Consider the following 15,887-nt stretch of genomic DNA (forward strand, 5'->3'; position numbering starts at 1 on the left):
GGCCAATCCATTACCGGTTTTTTATTTTATTTTTTTAAACCAACTTCTGCTCTTAATTGTTGAATTAGCTCAATCCTAATCATGACCGTATTAAAGTTATTCTTACAGACAACCGCAAGTCCCTCCGTGCTACGCAGACCAATATTATTCACAAATCATCAGTAATTTGTGGTTTTAAAAAAATGAATATTGAGGCACAGAGTGTCCTATCTGCATAAAATCAACAACCGTCGCCGTGGTTTCTAGGTTCCTGCCGGCTCTGAAACGGGAACCACAAAAAAGTACAGGCGTCAGGCTTTTCCTCGCGCTCACGAAACTTCTCCAGCCGAAGCAGAGACACACACTCCGCCAAAAATCCCAGAAACGAGCAAAGAGGGGAACAAACTGACACGGAGTTCAGGGCAAGTGCAGGCGACAGAAACGTTCCCCTGTTCCGTAGCGCCACCGTAGCTAGCGTGTGCTAGCGTTTCACTAGCTGCAAAGAGAGCCACCATTTTGGGTTTCGCTGAGGCGCACACACACAGGCACGTGTGCACACACACACGCGCGCAAACAGTGGAACACCGGGCAGTTATGGCCCTCCTATTCTTTACATTCTGAGATGTACTATCTTTTTATTAGCAGCAATGAGAACCACCATTTCGGGTTTCACTGACGCACATGCACACACGCACGCACGCACCCACGAACACACGCACGCACACACGCACCAGGCAGTTATGGGCCTCCTGTTCTTTACATTCTGAGATGTACTATCTTTTTATTAGCAGCAATGAGAACCACCATTTTGGGTTTCACTGAGGCACACACACACGCACATGCCCGCGCACAAGCACACACACACACCAGGCAGTTATGGGCCTCCTGTGTGTATGAGGCATTTTTTACAGTCTCTGGTATGAGGCCAACAGGTTGTTCAGTGGGCCTGCTCTTAAGCAGCTGGAAGGCTGCCAACAAGTCTTCCCACAGTTCAAGCGACTTCAGAGAACACTGCATGTTTTGTGGTCGCGATCTGAGAGATAATGTAACCAGAACGGTAAATATCTCACAATACATGAAGATATAACGTCAGATAATGACTCGAAACCGCTCTTTTTGTCTGCTGTAACAAGAGACCGTTATCTCTCCGCCACAATCTGCAATGTCAGGTGATACAAAATAGGTATTAAAGACAAACACTTTAAAGGCAGTGGTTTTAAAGTAAAGTATGCTAACCTAAATTAACATAATTGTACAACTTGAGGAAATTGTGGAATCCCCTAAAGTGCTCTCGCGAGCACAGAAATAACCGAAAGTAGTATATGTTTCAAAATGATAAATCCAACCTAAAAAAGAAAGTCAGGACTTGGCAATTGGCATTTTAAAAAAACGAAAACTTTAAGAACGTTTCCGCCAGAAAACAAACTACTTCCCCCTTTTGCAAAATCATGAACTACATACCGAAAACGTCCCCAACACGTGGTTTGTTGAGGGAAATTACACCACAAACACTTTCTGGGATCTGTTTTCGAGTGGAAAGAATCATCATACAAATTGCACGAGAGTGTAGCAACCCATATAATGCACTTCATTAACTTTATCATATCGTCCTCATTAATTAAAATCGATATGTGAATTATGTTGTGGCGTAGTTAATAAATAAATAAATGCTTCTTTCTGCTCAACTGTGGCAGATGATTTTGTGAACTCACCCCCTTGCTCTCCACCACACACAGGAAGGAAGTTGCCCGCTCTCGCGCATCGCATTTTCGATGCTAACCACCGCGCTACATAAACCTTGCACAGGCGTCGAGAACATCGTCCACCCGAATGACCGCCTGTGTCCTTCCGGTTTCAAACCTCAACTCCCATGCAGCTACAGGAAAGACAAAACAAAATGAACGAAAGACGCGTCAAAAACGACTTGCCTTTTAGTAACCGTGCAACACGACGACTCAGATTAAGGCACACAATAATAAATACAGATATGTCTACTGACACATGGGTGGACGTCGTAACAATAATGAAATATGCCAAATGCTGATCAAGATCTCAGTCTGATATTTACTGTATTCCGGCTTCAGTGAATACGATTTTAATCTCTTATATCAATCCAGTTCAGTGTTGCTGCAGTGACCTTGTGTTAACATGACTTGCCATTTAGCTGTCAGTTCGTTTAGATGTCAGTTTGGCGCTGTGGCAGCTGGAAACGTAGATATGGTTTTCGTTGGCCTATATTATTTCTGTTCATCTGGGTCACATAAACAAACTAGTAATTCATACTGCCATTCATTTTTTATTGAGTTTACAGTATGTTGTTGTTCAGCATTACCCCCAAATTGGCAATTAAGAATTTTTTTAAGCTTAATTGAGACAGCCACACCAAATGTGTCCATGGGACTGACACTTACAGGAATGAAAACGAGCTGTTCTGAAGCCAGAATAACAATATAATGTATCCTCTTTATGTCCCCTCTGATGTACTGTACGGGTCCAGCTGCAACATCCTCCATGTGCCCCATTAAAGCACACGCGAGCGAGAGACAGGTCACGGCAGTGGACCGTACACGGCTCAGCCCCCCCGTCGATCAAGAGACGAGGGAAAGCTTTGTCGTTTTTGGTATTCGGAGCTCGCGATGAAGCCCGACTCAACTGACTTACGAGAACGTCGTTTACATTACGCTTGTTAGCACGAGCTCTTACTGTGACCACAGCGGCGCGATGGAAAAAAAAAAAACGGTGGAGTCCATTCGAATGGAATTTAATTCCTATCTGTGATACAGGTTATCAGTGTGTGTGGGTGGATGTGTGTGTACGTTAAGGTGTGTGTGTACCTCTGTGTGGATGGGTGTGTGTGCGAGAGTGTAGGTGTGTGCACATGTGTGTGTGTACCTGTGTGTGGATGGGTATGTGTGTAGGTGTGTGCCTATTTGTGTTTGTGTAAGTGTGTGCACGTGTGTGTGTGTGTGTGTAGATGGGTATGTATTGCTAATGGAACACAGTGTATTTCTGTCCTGTGTTCCTGACAGAGAAAGGAAGGGGTTAGGGGGTTTCAGTGACGCGGCGTATTTGAGCTGACAACCACACACGCATCTACCCACCCACACTGACAAACACTTACGCCAACTTCCCCCCCTCAACACAGACACACACACACACTCACCCCCACGTATATGCAGACCCTGTTATTTTTTTTCCTTTTCTAATAAAAACACCTCCATTTAGCCTTAGTGGCCTAATAGCGTTTTTATTTTTAAACAAAATGATGTTATTGCCAAATGCGAACTGGCGCCGGGTAGAAGTAAATTTTAGTAGACTGATGACAATATGTACTACAGCATAACACAGGGTAATTTATTGTCGTAAATGTTCCAGATTATTATCTGCACAGAAACCACATAAGAGGTAAATTTAAAAGGCTTACAAGAGAGGACAGTCGATTTATCATTTCTATCATGTTCTTCAAGATAATGTTCTGCAATAATCTCAGGTCAGATTTTAATAATAACAATAATAATAATAATAAAAAATTATTATTATTATTATTATAACATAAAACAAACCTGTTGTGAAAGCCACAGAAAATTATGGGGAATGCACAGACGATGAGAAAATCGAAGTTATAAGTATGAGAAAAAAATTTTTGTTGATGGCTCACAGAATTACAATTTTGGGCAATCTCACTATGTTGGTGAAAGATCCCCTTTTCCCTCTCCAGTTCTTGTTTAAACGCTCTCTCTTCTCCCTACTGAACACACGTTCATCGTTTTGCTGCCTTCTGGAGGCCAACCAGCAGAATACACTACTAGAAAAGGGGAAGGGGCACATTATTAACGAAATGTTTAGGTTTTCTCACTAGATGAAGGCGACTCTTATGATTGGCTGTGGACCGTCTGCGCACGAAGTGTATTCCTCAAACTGAGCGACTGCGCAGGTTAGCTTCACTTCTGGGTGAAAACAACTGAATTGGTCTGTAAATGTGAATGGGCCTACTAAATTGTTAGAAAATGAAAAAAAACCGAAAATATATCGATAACATAATATACAATAGGTTCCATTAGTGTTTTTACGTTCGCTTTCCGTATCCGTCAAACACAACGGTAAACAAGCGCACGTTCACTTTTTAGCGTTTGAGGCACAGGTGTAGTCACGTTAAACGTCCGCACGGAGACGGATAGCTCCTACCTGCCGCGCCTCCATTTTGCCGGGCGTCATCCGCGTGTTTGTTTTCCCACGGCGCTGACCTGCGCTCCCCTCCGCCGATCTCACGTTCCGCCTGGCTCCTCCGCGGAATCCTGGCCGCTGTTTCTATAGCAACGGGAGGACCCCCGCATCTTTGACACACGAACAGCAGCGGGGGGAGGAGGGGAATTTTAAAGGACTTTCGCGGAGCGTTCAGCCCCAGGAACGCCGAACGACGAGCCTAACATGGCGATACACTATATCGGGAAAGTACCGGGGTCATAAAGGCCTGCCAGGTGTTTCTTCCATCTAAAGACTCAGCCAGCTGATTCCACTGATTACTTCTACCCCCTGCACTGATTAGCAATTCCAGGCGATTGGAACTAAAAATACCAGTGACTGGACTTTTCCTCTCTGAACCTGGATTTTCCACCTCTGCAATCCGCGCTCCTGTGACAAAGGTGTGGTCGAAGAAGGACCGCAAGGCCACACCCGAGTTTGTGACCGCGGCACTCTCAGGCCTCACCTGCGACAGGTGGGCAGAGCAAACGCTAAACCAGAAAAGTGAAAAGATGTTTTGAAGTGGTATGACATGTTTTGTTCAGTTGTTTAAAAAATAAAATAAAATTAAAAAAAAATCATTTTGCACTCCGAAAGTACTGTGGCTGTTGTTGTTTTTAATAGACCCACGTGAGGCCCAATGCTAGGTGGTTTGCACAGACCTTGATTTCCCAGAGAAGTCTGAATATTATTGGCTGTGATTGTAGACTTGTTGTTTTGAGAGCCAAAAGAATTAGACAAACAGGTTATATTTTACATCGGACTGCTTGATGTTGACACATGCACAATAAATATACTTGTGCAAAAAAAAAAAAACAACTTCCTCATCAATAAACAGATAAAAGTCTGTTCTGAATCGAACTGTCCAAGTATAAACCTACGTGATTAAACTGACGTAGGATCCTTCTGATGTTTGGTAAAGCTACTCGAACAGGATCCTCCTGATGTTTGGTGAAGCTACTCAAACAGGTTCCTCCTGATGTTTGGTGAAGCTACTCAAACAGGTTCCTCCTGATGTTTGGTGAAGCTACTCAAACAGGTTCCTCCTGATGTTTGGTGAAGCTACTCAAACAGGATCCTCCTGATGTTCGGTGAAGTTACTCAAACAGGATCCTCCTGTTGTTTGCTAATACTGCTCAAACAGAATGCTCAGCCCTAGACCACATTTAGGTTTGAGAGACGTGTTGTCTCTGACAAAGCCAGTATAATGCCCCCAAAAAACGTCCATCTGTCGTGACACAAAGACGTCTCTGGACAGGACACAAACACAACATAAAAAACAGAGTTTATTAAGTCATTAACCAATGGTGGACAGAGGTACAAAAACATTCAGAGTATCAGATCACCGTAAAATACTAAATTCATCACAGTTTTCTGCCATTACATGTGTTGTCTTTTATATACAACATGTGCAAATGCACACCAGAGGCAAGATAGTTCAACTCAGAAATACTTACATGATCCCAAGGTAATAATAATAATAATAATACACAAAGATACAGTCCAGAGAACTGGGGGGGTATTTCACAAAGACGGTTTACTAAATTAGCTGGAAAGCTGCGCTGAGTAAAACCCAGAAGAGCTCTTCTTCACTTCAGTTCATGGTCCAGATTACGGGACAGTTCCAGGTTTTACTCAGTGCTGTCATACAGCTAACTCAGTAACCCTGCTTCGTGAAATACCCCCCTGAACTGGCGAATGAGATGCTGACCCTGAAATATGGATTCATTGTCTTACACACATTTTAAATCACAAAGGAAAGACCCTCCACAGAACCATACTGACCCCTGCAGGTCCGGAGGGCCTACTGCACGGTGGCCCTTCCCCAGCCTTAATTTAAGCGTATGTTTGAAACACAGCCCTCAGTATTCTTTACAAGTCACATTGAGTACAACACCTAATATTTTACATTCATGCTCTACTGGGGGGAGTGAAGAAGTCTAAATGAATGTGGCGCCTTGCTTTGCCCCATTCTGCCCGAGTCGGATTGGAGCAGGGGAAAGGTAGCCTGAGGAAGGCGTCTGTTCCGTCCAATTCCCCCTTGTCGTGAAGAACAATCTCCTGCCCCCCCCCCCCCCCCCCCCCCCCCCACTTCAACCCCGTTTGGTGGAACCTCAGCAGTAATACTTCCGAGCTTCCTTCCCTCTTGTCGTTAAAAAAGTATACATATAAATCTCCCATAATCCTTTGCAAGGTTTCTGAAGCTCCATAATTGGCCACGATGAGATGCACAGAAATATTCGATATTCCCTTAGTCCCAATAGCTGCCTTCAACTCATAGGCCAATACGCCTTTCTGACTGCTGGCCCCTATGAGATTAACAGTGCTGCACTTGAAACGCCCTGGATAGCAAGGCTTTGTCAAACAGAAAGCTAAAAATACAAACAGAAATTACATCAAGTCAAAGTTGAGGTTTGTGTCACAAATGCCACAAATGCCACCTCAAACTATCGTTTTGCATACACGTAACACTCCGAAGTCTGCTTTTCAGCTGATGAGATTTTTACCTCAGTTCTAAGAAAACGTTAAGTGCTCTCCACAGGCAGGGATAATGTTAGTTTCAACCTAAGACACCAGAAAATGAAATTAACATTGTTATTTACTGTATCTACCTACATTCAAGCACGGAAGGTAGATCTCTGCTGTAATAAGTGTGTGCAGTAATTATGTACAGTGTAGCATAGAGCACAGTTTTATACTCAGAATATTATATTACATTTAATTAGTAAAATCAGCAACATGTTTGCTATGGAATGTAATTTCACTCTTGCTTGCATGCGTGTGTGTGTGAGCGCGTCTCTGTCTGTGTGTTTGAGCGTGTGTGTGTGTGTGTGTATGTGTGTGCACGTGTGTGTGTGTGTGTGCACGTGAGCGTGTGTATGTGCACGTGTGAGCGTGCGTGAGTGTGTGTATGTGCACGTGCCTGTGTGTAAGTGTGTGCATGTGCCTGCGTGTAAATGTGTGCATGTGCATGTGCGAGCGTGTGTGTGTGTTTATATCTCAGCGATGGTAGGCAGCATGCAGGCTCTCATCCGGGCCTCATGCCACGCATTGCGACAGTCCGCGATCCAGCTGGAGATCATCGACTGTTTGTCTGCTGGGCCGCTGCAGTTCTCTCTCTGTCCAGTAGGGGAGCACCTGCCCGTCATCTCCTGGTCACCCTCAGTGGACAGTGTGGTGATGCTGGGCTTCTTCCCTGGGCTTCCCCCCGTTGGCTGGTCGCCTGAAGGGGCGGGGCCGGGCATGTCCGCCAACTGGATCTCAGGGCAGCTGCTTTTACGGTGGGCGTGGGGTGGGGAGCAGAGGCGGGGGAAGCTCTGGGACCGAGGCAGGGGGCGGGACCCCGGACCCCTGGCTCCTCTCTTCTCGGGTACGGCGCCCTCGCTCAGCCTCCCCTCCGTGTCCCGGGCGACGCAGGTGGACGAGGCGGGGCCGTCCCGGCGACCCCCATACAGGACCTCAAGGGGGTCGGGGGTCGCCCGGCAACTGTTGCCACGGCCGCGGCTTTGACTCGCCGCCACGCCCCCGGGGAGCGCGTGCGACTCCGCCCTCTCTTCCTCCTCCTCCTCCTCCCGGTAGCCTCCGCCGCCGCCGCCGCCGCTGCGGGTGGTGGGGGTCAGGGGTCGGGGGGGCGCGGGGAGGCGGGGGGGCCTCCGGCCGGGCTTCAGGGCCTCCAGCTGGCCCAGGGTCAGGATGTCGCGGTCCGGCTCGCGCAGCGGGAAGGCGGGCCGGGCCAGCTGGCAGATGGACAGCAGGTAGTCCTCGGAGGACAGGCCGCGCCGCGGGGCGTGGCAGCTGTTGGCCTGGTTCATGTCCTGCAGCAGCTCCTCGTGCCCCTCCCGGATGGTGGGCAGGCGCTTCTTGGCCAGGAGCCTGGACCGCGGACGCATGTCTGCGGGGGAAGAGGAGGGGGGGGGGGGGTCAGTCAAAGTGGGTGGGGCCTGTGTGTGAAGGTGGGCGGAGTCTGCACGTTTGCGTGTGAAAGCGGGCGGAGTCTGCGTGTGAAAGCGGGCGGAGTCTGTGTGTGAACGCGGGCGGAGTCTGTGTGTGAAAGCGGGCGGAGTCTGCGTGTGAAAGCGGGCGGAGTCTGTGCGTTTGCGTGTGAAAGTGGGCGGAGTCTGTGTGTGAAAGCGGGCGGAGTCTGTGCGTTTGCGTGTGAAAGTGGGCGGAGTCTGTGTGTGAAAGCGGGCGGAGTCTGTGCGTTTGCGTGTGAAAGCGGGCGGAGTCTGCGTGTGAAAGTGGGTGGAGTCTGCGTGTGAAAGCGGGCGGAGTCTGTGTGTGAAAGTGGGTGGAGTCTGTGTGTGAACGCGGGCGGAGTCTGTGTGTGAAAGTGGGTGGAGTCTGCGTGTGAAAGCGGGCGGAGTCTGTGTGTGAAAGTGGGTGGAGTCTGCGTGTGAAAGCGGGCGGAGTCTGTGTGTGAAAGTGGGTGGAGTCTGTGTGTGAACGCGGGCGGAGTCTGTGCGTTTGCGTGTGAACGTCGTCACAGGACCCCGAGTTTCACGGGCGCTACAGGACACAATGAGCACAGGACGCTTTTCATAACGACCTGTGGCTTCCGTCAGACGCGCTTGTGAAACAGAGCGGTCGCTCCGCCAGGCTCCGGGGGCTAAAGGACCCACTGGTGTTAAAACAGCTCCTGAAAGCTCACACGCTCACTCCGGCTATTTCCTGTCTCGCTCAGGGGAGAGCGAGGGCTGGTCACAGAGTCGCAGGACCGTCCCGCTCCGAACCCTCCCGCCCTGACCCAGTTCCAGTCCTGGCAACCGAGACGGGTCAGATCTCGTACCTGGAGGCCGGCACGGGCAGCGGTCACGTGACATCTCGGCCGGCCGCTCATTGGTCCGTTGTCGGCCACGTCATCCTCGCTAATCTGGGACAGGCCGAGCGGCGGTATTCCCATCGGAACGCCAGGGAATTCTGGGACAGCTCTACCGGAGCATGCGACGCAGACAGCGCTGAGGGCCAAGGCGTGCCGATGTGCACCCCCCCTCACCCCCCCAGGGATCTGGGACAGGGACCCAGACCACACACATGCTGTTTGCACAGACTCCACGGACACGCAGAGACATGAGGGGCGGCTCCCCCCCGGGCTCAGCTGCTGCTCCTCAACCCTCTGAAGAGCTGCAGGGTTTTTTGGAACGTCTTGGAAGTCAGCGTTCCAGAATTCCGCTGTTGTAAATGACCAGCAGTGACTGGCGATTGTCACATCACAGTTATAATGTTCAGCTAAGAACGTTCCAATCACATATTTGCGATCTCACAGCAAGGGTTAAACAGAACAAATCTCAGACAGGCCACATTGTAACTAATCAAGGGATCAAATTTCCCCTCTTAGGTTTCAGGGCTTTTCAGTCACAGACACGGCAGATAGCCAAATGAAGGATATCTGTTGCCCTTTAGCCCTATGATAGCCTCTCTGGAGCAGGGCAAACTGACGGAAAACAAGTCACCCTCAAATGGCATAGGAGGAGAAAATGGGACTCGATCACAAACTTCAGCTCAAGCGATGCATGGATACTCGGATACAAACATGACCAATCATAGTGCTTTACTTTGTAGAGCAGCAAAGTGAAAAAGCAACCATTGATTGCTTCAAGAAAGTCAGTGATTGACAGCAAATTGTAGCTCCACCCATTTTTTTTTTTTGTCGCGAAACTGCATTCCCCTCATTGGCCGCACATTTAACGTCCCTCCTCCCCCGTAATCATATGCATCATCACCCACAGACGCTGCCATTTTATCCAACCGAGTGCTCATTTTGCCATTTTGCAGGAAGTAAAACAACAGAGGCAAAAAACGGCAGTTCCTCGTCCCCGATCGATGTTACACTCGGAAAGATCCGGAACCACACACCCTAGGGGGCAAGGCACACGGTTATAACGCAGACCGCACACGCGCGCGTGTACATGGGAAATCACGAACAGTCCGCGGGCTCTAGCTACCCCACGTCTCCATGGCAACAGAACCGCGGACAACCCCACGGGGATGTCTGTGTCCGTGGCAGGAGAGCTCCTCCTCGGCCTTTCCCCCCCACTTTACTCGGGGTACGGAGAGCCAATTAAACTCTCCAGCATCCACCCCTACCGCCGGGGACAGCCACGCACACCGTGGCGTGGCACTGCAACAGGAAGGAATCGGGCACATTGTGCACTATGAGATGACCTATATCGCTAACCAGTGACATCGCGCAATGTAGCCACACACTTCTGCTCTCTCTTGTTACAGGTTCACATGCACATTTAATACAAACGTACATGCATAAATATGGACACGTTCAATGCAAACGATTACACGTACTGAACGTTTGCATGTAGTATACCACCATACATGCAGAAACCAGTGCTGGTCAGGAGCACATAATGGGGTATACCACATGCATAAATATGGACACGTTTAATGCAAATAATAACACATACTTAACGTTTGCATGTCGTATACTTCCATACGTGCAGAAACCAGCGCTGGTCAGGAGCGCGTTCTGCACGCACAACCAAATTAAATCATAATAACGCTGTTTTCAGTGCCTGTTTGCAGTGGATCTCTATTATGTAACCCCTCACCCCCCTCCCACCCAAAATTTCTTGTTTGCAGCTTGGCAATGCTGCATGCAAAGATCAAACAGTGTTCTCAGCCCCTAGTCTTAAAATGTAATTCATACACAAACACCCCCCCCCTCCCCCTCCCCGTCACACACACCCAACGCCACTTTTTTTCTGCAGCTCGCTGCGTTTGCACGTAGCCTTTCCCGCCGCGCGAGGTGTTTTCCCTACATTCGGTAGTCCGCTTATGCAATGCCGCACCTGGATCCAAAACAACGTCAAGGACCCATGCATCTCCATGCAGAGATGTTCCATCATCCATGTATTGCTTTTATTTTTAATTTTTATATGTTTATGTTTTTGCGATGCTCGCGGCGGTGGCAAGAGCCTCACCTGCACGTGTGTACCCTTCTCTTCCTCTCCTCGACGCGCGTTCTCAACGCACCGGGTTTTTAAAAAATAAATATATATTTTTTTAGCTGTATCGAGCGACGATCTTACAGTTGTCTGTATCGCCGAATACCAGTCCCTGGCTGACGACCGTTACAGAAGCGGGGCTACCTCTCATCAGCCCTGGAGCTCTCGCGCTAACGCTCTCCCTCTGTCCCCCACCCATCCTCGGTTTCTAAAAATAGCAGCACCATCCATTTGCAGTTCTTGAACACTCTCATTTGACGAATGGATTTTATTGACAGAGCGAAAGGGGCGGGGACATGTATGGAGAGAGGGCGGGGCTTAAGACGGGCGGGACGAGGGTAGATAACGTTAGCACGAGGTACCCCGTCCCAGGCGTGGATGCTGCATTAAGACATTTTGTCGGACCCCATCATTAACTCTTTTTTTCTCTCGATGTCTCTAAAAGTGAACATGCCACATTTCTTTCTCAGGGCCGAAAATGAATCAGTTCAAAATATTTTATCAAAGAATTAAAGCCTGAATTGACAAAATGCCTAGCCGTTCGAGCTTTTCTATTATTATTATTATTATTGCTACTACTACTAATATTATCATTATTATTATTGTTATTTTACTATTTTTAAATCGCAGAGGTCGCATACAAAATTCGTATGCAGTACAACCTAAATGTTTACATTTTGAACATATCGCCAATTTTGCCCAAGACGCAGTAGAAGCGCCCCGTCCGGTTAACTGTAACAATTCAAATCCCAGAGGATTAAACCCCGTCCCACTCTGGCACCGTCTGAACCCCCCCCCCTCCCATTCACAACCGTATGGAGCGACGCCTTTTCCCCCTCAGTGGCCCCGAAAAAAAGCACAGCTGTACGTTTGATCCTCGTTTTAGGAAACATCTTCAGTGCCACCGATGCACATAAGCAGTAAGTAACACAGTTCACTCTCAATTACTCGTGTCTAGAGTAGACATAGCCTACTGACGATGTTTCTTTAGCAGAGCCTAATTTGCACGGACTGTGGATTCGGGAGTTTGCACCGCTATACAGGTGCACGGTGGTTTGAACCCTTCGCAAAAGTTATTGCCTAATTTGACTAGGCTATTTAGTTAGCAAGCAACGAGATGCCCACAAACGTCAGCGTTTTCCGAATATAGTCGCTGTGCAGAACCACCGGAGCACTGCCGAGATGAAGATCAGCGAAGATTAGCTGTTAAGAGCAGTCCAAATGGTTTGTGAACGGCCAGCGGTACCACTGTTAGTACTGATTTTCAGGGGGAAAAAAACTACAACCGCCTGACCAGCTGACAGCTGTCCCCGACGGCGATCAGTCCGGTCCTCGCGCACGCCGAGGGCTGCAATCATGAGATGACAAAATTCTGTTGAGGCCGCGCAGCAGCATTTACACAGCTGGCCGCGAGACGCCCACGGCTGTTTACAGTAACCATTCTGCAAGACAAACACGCGGTTTACAGGTATCCGCGCGCAGTACATTTCCACTAGCGGCAAACGTCCCGTGTTTTTCCACCTCACCAAAAAATAAAAATTAAAAATGCAGTTAACACCGCAGCCCAGCCCAAGGAGTAATCCTCAGCTTCTTAGCTAAGTCTGCTGTCAGTCGTTAATTTGGAGAAAATCCATTCAGACCCTGCGTCGTAGCTTTGCAGAAAAGAAAACAACTTTTTGGCAAAAAAAACAAACAAACAAACAAAAAAAATTGTAGAAAAAAGCGACCGGCGCAATTGTGCTTTACCTGCAACGAAATCTGCTGTCTTCTTCGGCGTTGAGAAGCGCCCGCGTTTATTGACCTGGAAACTATAGTCCCTAGTTAAGACGAAACTACCAACAGTAAAAGCGCTGTGCCGTGCCGAAGACCTGTGTTTGAGTCAGAGCGCGAGCGCCCGTATTTATACGCTCCAGCTCAGCTGAGCCTGGATCGGGAAGAGAGAGGAGGAGGGTGGGAACGACGATGGAGCGGCGCGAGGGGGTGGGGAGGAGGGGGTGCGTCGTATGCTTGGCTCCTGTGGACGACTAAGTGCCAAAATGAAATAAATAATTAAACAAATACATATATAAATATATAAACAAATATATAAATGAACAGGCAAATTAATATTTCAATTTATTTTTTAAAAAGAAGAAAAGATTCACACCTCATCACTATAGTTTTTGAATAACGTGATCTAATTTCGTAGGCTAATATGTTGTATTTTCGAATGGCTGTTTTCATTTCATAATGACACTTTTCCGAACGACTTATTTCCGAATGGCGTTTTTATTTTCGAATTCCTTTTTCATTTCATACTCAAGACATAAAAAATAAGATTCATTTAATTTTAACGCCTTTCGTCCTCCGCAGACTCCAGCCAACGCATCTGGTTCATACCCACGAATCACCTCCCCCTTCAGCACCGTCCACCCCCACGCAGACGATCGTTCGTTTGCAGAAACTACACATTTTAAACCTCATTCGTGTTATTTGCATTTTGTTCAGCATTCGTACAGACATTCATTCCGCGTCTTTTTTATTCACCTTTCAACAGAATAACGGTCATATTTTACAGTCGATAGGGCCTATCAGGCCGTAGTTCCGCATCATTACAAAATATCCATAAACATTAACTGTGCGGCAAGAGCACAAATGAATAAGCCCTGTCACTGTGAGATTGCGTTGTGTCGTTGCGGGGCATAGCACACTGCTCCTGGCTAAATAATAGTTTTACGTCCACACATAGATCACACGCAGTGTATGAGAGTTAAATGTGCTCGATGTCAATCTAACTCTGAGCACATTGCTGCGTGTTGGCTGAAAGTCTTTGCACTCATGTATAATGCATAATCATTGATGTAATGGCCATTTGGAGAAAGAATGATAATGGAAAATCTGGAGTGGGGAAGGAAGCCCATGCCATATTTGTTTTTGGATTTCATGCCAACTTCTGCTCTTTGTTTATTATTATTATTATTTTTTTCCTTCATTTTAGCCCAATCATTTTCATGATTTGAAAATGTATTGTTTAAATTGATAGATAAATCAGTAAATGATTGGTGGAAACATGAAACTGTGCACACACACACACACACACACACACACACACACGCACGCACGCACGCACGCGCACGCACGCACGCACGCACACACACACACACACACACACACACACGCACACACACACTGGCTCTCTAGGACTATCACCGCCCACCTCTGCTGCAGAATGATGATGGTGTCTCTGTATGTGTGTATGTGGGCTAATTATGCGGCATAGCATTATACACCTCTCTTCTTAGGCGTGGGGAGCAGGGCCGTCGTCAGGGGGGTAGGGGGGTGGGGGGGGATGTGGAGGGGCATTTGGGTACATTGTTCCAGGGCTGCTGTCGGGGGGGGGGCAATGGTCTCTGTACTTGTGGTAAACATTACACTCCCCAGGAATGTAATATAACTTTATCCCAGGGCCAGAAAATTCACCCAGCAGCAGCCCTAATAGGGGGTCAGGGGGTCAGGGGGGCGGTGCGGGGGGGGCGGTGCGGGGGGGACTTGGCAGCCTTTCTGCTGGTCTTTGCCCACTGCTAACACCCGCTAGTTTGGTTTGTAACACCCCACGTATTTTCACTGACGCACTCCGGGGTCAATTGCAACAACGCTGAGCTCAGGTTTAAACGCCTTGACCACAGAGCCGCATCACAAATGGAACGGCTGCTCCCTATTTCACGGATCCAGGTAGCTGCGCCAGTTTTAATGGAGCTCTGTGATCTAGGGCTGATGATTGAAGCCAAGTTTTAAACTCCGCTCTGCATTTCAGCCTCTCTGTGCACCTCAGTGTCAATTATAAATGATGATCAAATATGTTTTCTTCGAGCCTTTCCAGTCAGGGCATTTCTGGTAATGATTTTCTGTGGCCTAATGGAGTTCTTACTGAAAGATTACATATTCCCTGCCCGGTACATTAATGGAGAAGAAAGCTTAAAGTTTTTTTTAGGGATATAAAAGACCAATAAACCTGGTAAATACATCACAGTTTTTGTTCCCGCTCTTTTAACTGCCTTGTGGGGTGTCTGCTAGGACTCTGTAAAGCAGGGCTACTCAACTGCAGGCTGCACTGTGGCTGCCCACTGCTCCTAAGTAACTGGGATGGGTCAAAATGCAGAGGACAAATTACCCCAAGGGGTTCAATAAAGTATATCTTTATCTATCGCTTGAAAAAAATATCTTTATAAAAAAAAAAAAAATACCGGTTTCAGCCGGGGCCTGGGAGCTGGTTTATACCGGCCCCATTCATTCTGCTCCACTGAGCCATGGGGGGGGGGGGGGGGGGGGGGGGGGGGGGTAAAAGGAGGATAGGAGGGCCTCTGCAGGTGAAATGTGGCTCAGTTATTAAACTTTCTCCCTCCCTCCTGTCTGTGTCTGTCTCTCTCTCTCTCTCTCTCTCTCTCTCTCTCCCCCCCGCTTTCTCCTTTTGCCTCTTCTGCAGCAGTTAGTAACAGCAGTTGCTGGAGTCATTGAAGTTTTTTTTTGTGAACCCTGATTGCTCCTAGGAAACGATGGACTGTCTTAAAAGGTGGCCCACTTTTTTTTCAGTTACTTTTTTTCAGTGGATGTGTGTCAGTCTTTTGGACAAATGGTGGTGTGTGCGCGCACGTGTGTGTGGGTGTGCGTGTGTGTACATCTGTGTACACTTGTTTGTGGGTATAGATGTATTTGTGTGTGTGTCTGTGTGAA

The 15,887-nt window shown here is 47.9% G+C and overlaps 2 protein-coding genes across 4 annotated transcripts in view; both read right to left on the bottom strand.

Moving 5' to 3' along the window:
* The window catches only part of LOC118223987, a 28,118-nt gene extending 23,924 nt beyond the window's left edge, over nucleotides 1-4,194 (bottom strand). Inside the window, exon 1 of the mRNA XM_035411117.1 lies at nucleotides 4,165-4,194. Within this exon, the coding sequence (XP_035267008.1) occupies nucleotides 4,165-4,194 (30 nt within the window). The remainder of the gene's footprint in view (nucleotides 1-4,164) is intronic.
* A 1,295-nt stretch (nucleotides 4,195-5,489) lies between these two features.
* On the bottom strand, nucleotides 5,490-13,096 carry si:dkeyp-72g9.4. Of its 3 annotated transcripts, none has more exons than XM_035408407.1 (2): nucleotides 12,924-13,096; nucleotides 5,490-8,113 (listed from the first exon to the last, which is right to left on the bottom strand). In XM_035408407.1, the coding sequence occupies exon 2, from the start codon at nucleotides 8,109-8,111 to the stop codon at nucleotides 7,215-7,217; it is 897 nt and encodes a 298-aa protein (XP_035264298.1). In that variant the 5' UTR covers nucleotides 8,112-8,113; nucleotides 12,924-13,096; the 3' UTR covers nucleotides 5,490-7,214. The 3 variants fall into 3 exon arrangements, with proteins under 3 accessions (XP_035264298.1, XP_035264299.1, XP_035264297.1); XM_035408408.1 differs by lacking the exon at nucleotides 12,924-13,096 and adding an exon at nucleotides 11,154-11,918; XM_035408406.1 differs by lacking the exon at nucleotides 12,924-13,096 and adding an exon at nucleotides 10,638-10,748.
* Between the last annotated feature and the right edge of the window lie 2,791 nt (nucleotides 13,097-15,887).

Source organism: Anguilla anguilla, chromosome 3 (assembly GCF_013347855.1).
Source record: "Anguilla anguilla isolate fAngAng1 chromosome 3, fAngAng1.pri, whole genome shotgun sequence".
Classification (NCBI taxonomy): Eukaryota; Metazoa; Chordata; class Actinopteri; order Anguilliformes; family Anguillidae; genus Anguilla; species Anguilla anguilla.

Bases quoted from the DNA above. Each gene is read 5' to 3' on its own strand.
- si:dkeyp-72g9.4 (XM_035408406.1), bottom strand. From the start codon at position 10,665: ATGGAAGTATACGACATGCAAACGTTAA. The intron at 8,114-10,637 runs GTATGTGTTATT...CTTCCCCCGCAG, and splicing joins ATACGACATGCAAACGTTAA to ACATGCGTCCGCGGTCCAGG.